This window comes from Miscanthus floridulus, unplaced genomic scaffold (genome assembly GCF_019320115.1).
Source record: "Miscanthus floridulus cultivar M001 unplaced genomic scaffold, ASM1932011v1 fs_738_1_2, whole genome shotgun sequence".
In the NCBI taxonomy this organism is placed as follows: domain Eukaryota; kingdom Viridiplantae; phylum Streptophyta; class Magnoliopsida; order Poales; family Poaceae; genus Miscanthus; species Miscanthus floridulus.
The window spans coordinates 1-2,621 of record NW_027097197.1 but is presented as its reverse complement, the minus strand read 5'-3'; the positions used below and the strand labels follow the sequence as shown (position 1 = coordinate 2,621).

Here is a 2,621-nt window from a genome sequence, read left to right as displayed (position 1 = left end):
GGTCTGCTCCTTCGGGCAGTGCCAGCCCGGGTCCGTCCAGCATCGAGTCAGGCCGTGCTTGTGCCAGCCCAAAAAGGCGTGCTTCGGGCCAGGCCGACGGGCTCGGGCTGTATACCCATTTATACCAGGGACAGAGGGAGTATAATATAGATGAGGGCACGAGGACAGGAGAATCGAAGAAATCAGTTTTCTTTCTAATCATATCTTTTCACCAACCCTGCTTAAAGCGAAGATCAGGATAACTAACGGACCTGATACAATTATTCTCTATACACTTATACAGCTGTTCGAGCGAGACGGTTATAAATAATGGTGTTTGGATGGTTTCTTTTCGTGTTAGCTAACAGGCTACTATGACAGAAAGAGGATCTGATAGCTAGATGACGAGCACACATGTAGACAGTAAGTGAAGTGAGTCGGTGAGCAACAAGCTTGAGCACGAAACGTTGCGCTAACCAACTCATTGGATTAATAATCTGATGATGATATTTTGTTTTGACTCTTCAGAAAGACGCCGGCCCGAAGATATATATACGCTTGCTCGCTGTGCGTCAGAAAATGAGTTTTGTTTTGAAACAGTGTGACTGATACTACTAGGTCTCTACAACATGAACGGAGGGTAAATGTGCCAAAACTAAACCAAATCAACTAAGATGCATGCATAAATAAATCCACGGATAAATCAATTAATTCCGGGAAAATTTAACACAAGCCTGCAGATACACGGATGCATGGATTGGTCATTGGTGAAACGAACAAGAAACTGCTCTCGGTCGACAATTGCAAGCCCCTCGCACACGCCGAGAATAAAGCCTAGATCTACATGCATTAGGTCTATCAACCACTATACAAGCATCGGTTGGTCGCCTGGCTATGCTAGCTCGATCATATACACAATACATGGTGATGACAGGTAGATAGACTAGTGAACTTAGCTGTTCTACCTGTCATCACCTCCTACACACTTCACAAGTTCACATTTCCTATCCTATATAAGCACACGCCTCCTCCATCGTCCCGGCAACACCATCATCACCACACCCCAAATTCACTGCACCTGAATTTGATCCACCGACCAGTACTAGAACAGCTAATCGATGGCAGCTTCGTCGCGAATGGGCGTGCTTGCTGTCTACCTCACCCTCATGGCGGCGGCTCTCGGGCTCAGGGCAGAGCTCACCGCGGACTACTACAGCGAGACGTGCCCGCTCGCGCTGACCACCATCAAGGTCCTCGTCGGCGCCGCCATCGTGAGTGAGCCCAGGATGGGGGCGTCGCTGGTCCGCCTCCACTTCCACGACTGCTTCATCAATGTAAGTTTCTTCTACCTAGCTGATTAAGCCACGCCGCCGGCGCCATGCAAGCCAGCCATGTAACTGTAACCCATATGTTGCAGGGCTGCGACGGCTCCATCCTGCTGGACGACACCGATGACATGGTCGGCGAGAAGACGGCCAAGCCCAACAACAACTCCGTGAGAGGCTACGAGGTCATCGACACCATCAAGTCGGCGGTGAACACGATATGCTTGGGGAACATCGTCTCCTGCGCCGATATCTTGGCTGTGGCCGCTCGCGATTCCATTGTCGCTGTAAGTTCAGTTCACCTGGACGTACTTATCCACTCACGCTCACGGCTCGATCAAATCAATGCCTACAAAAGTCACGAAACCGCACTAGTTAACCCTGTGATACGTAAGCAATAGCATAAAGCACTAACCAAAATCTTCTTCTCCAGGCAACTTGCACAACCCTTTAAACCAAATTAAATCTTCACTCCGAAGTGACACTGACAGTATGATGTGACCCAAAGTTTTTTTTTTGTCTGTGCGCGTACTGTATGGCCGTTTCCAGCTGGGAGGAACCTCGTACGACGTGCTCCTCGGGCGGCGTGACTCGACGACGGCGAGCATAGACGACGCGAACAACGACATCCCGACGCCGTTCATGGACCTGCCGGCGCTGCAGGCCAGCTTCGAGTCCCACGGCTTGTCCCTGCACGACCTGGTGGTGCTCTCCGGCGGCCACACGCTGGGCTACGCCCGCTGCCTCTTCTTCCGCGGCCGCCTGTACAACGAGACCGGCACGCTGGACCCAACCTACGCGGCGTCGCTGGACGAGCGGTGCCCGCTGTCGGGCGACGACGACGTGCTGACGGCGCTGGACGACACCCCCACCACCGTCGACACGGACTACTACCAGGGCCTCGTGCAGGGCCGCGCGCTGCTGCACACGGACCAGCAGCTGTACCAGGGCGGCGGCGACGCCGGCGACCTGGTGAAGTACTACGCCGAGAACCCCACCAAGTTCTGGGAGGACTTCGGCGCGGCCATGGTCAAGCTGGGCAACCTGAGCCCGCTCACCGGCGACCAAGGAGAGGTCAGGGAGAACTGCCGGGTCGTCAACCAGGCGTGACTTCACTTGACCTGAGCGATCGTCGAATGAGCGAGGCATCAGCTCCGTTCCGTTCGTACAGCGTCGTGATACTGTCGCTGCTAGCTGCGCCAGCATGCTAAGCAGCAAAGATTCTGTAGCGTGTCTTTGTATTCGCGTGCCTACTTAATTTTGTGAGAAATTGTTCCTGTGTTTAGTAAACTAGTGAACATACACGTACGACACGCA

The 2,621-nt window shown here is 53.2% G+C and overlaps 1 protein-coding gene across 1 annotated transcript; it reads left to right on the top strand.

Moving 5' to 3' along the window:
* The first annotated feature begins 1,039 nt into the window (after positions 1–1,039).
* On the top strand, positions 1,040–2,593 carry LOC136532916 (cationic peroxidase 1-like). The gene is made up of 3 exons (XM_066525494.1): positions 1,040–1,313; positions 1,397–1,591; positions 1,854–2,593. The coding sequence occupies exons 1-3, from the start codon at positions 1,098–1,100 to the stop codon at positions 2,412–2,414; spliced, it is 972 nt and encodes a 323-aa protein (XP_066381591.1). The 5' UTR covers positions 1,040–1,097; the 3' UTR covers positions 2,415–2,593.
* Positions 2,594–2,621: the final 28 nt, after the last annotated feature.

What these genes read in the sequence shown, in the direction of transcription:
- LOC136532916 (XM_066525494.1), top strand. Translation starts at nt 1,098, where the DNA reads ATGGCAGCTTCGTCGCGAATGGGCGTGCTTGCTGTCTACCTCACCCTC. An exon ending in TCCACGACTGCTTCATCAAT is followed by an intron (nt 1,314 to 1,396) that starts GTAAGTTTCTTC and finishes CATATGTTGCAG; the next exon opens with GGCTGCGACGGCTCCATCCT. An exon ending in CTCGCGATTCCATTGTCGCT is followed by an intron (nt 1,592 to 1,853) that starts GTAAGTTCAGTT and finishes GGCCGTTTCCAG; the next exon opens with CTGGGAGGAACCTCGTACGA.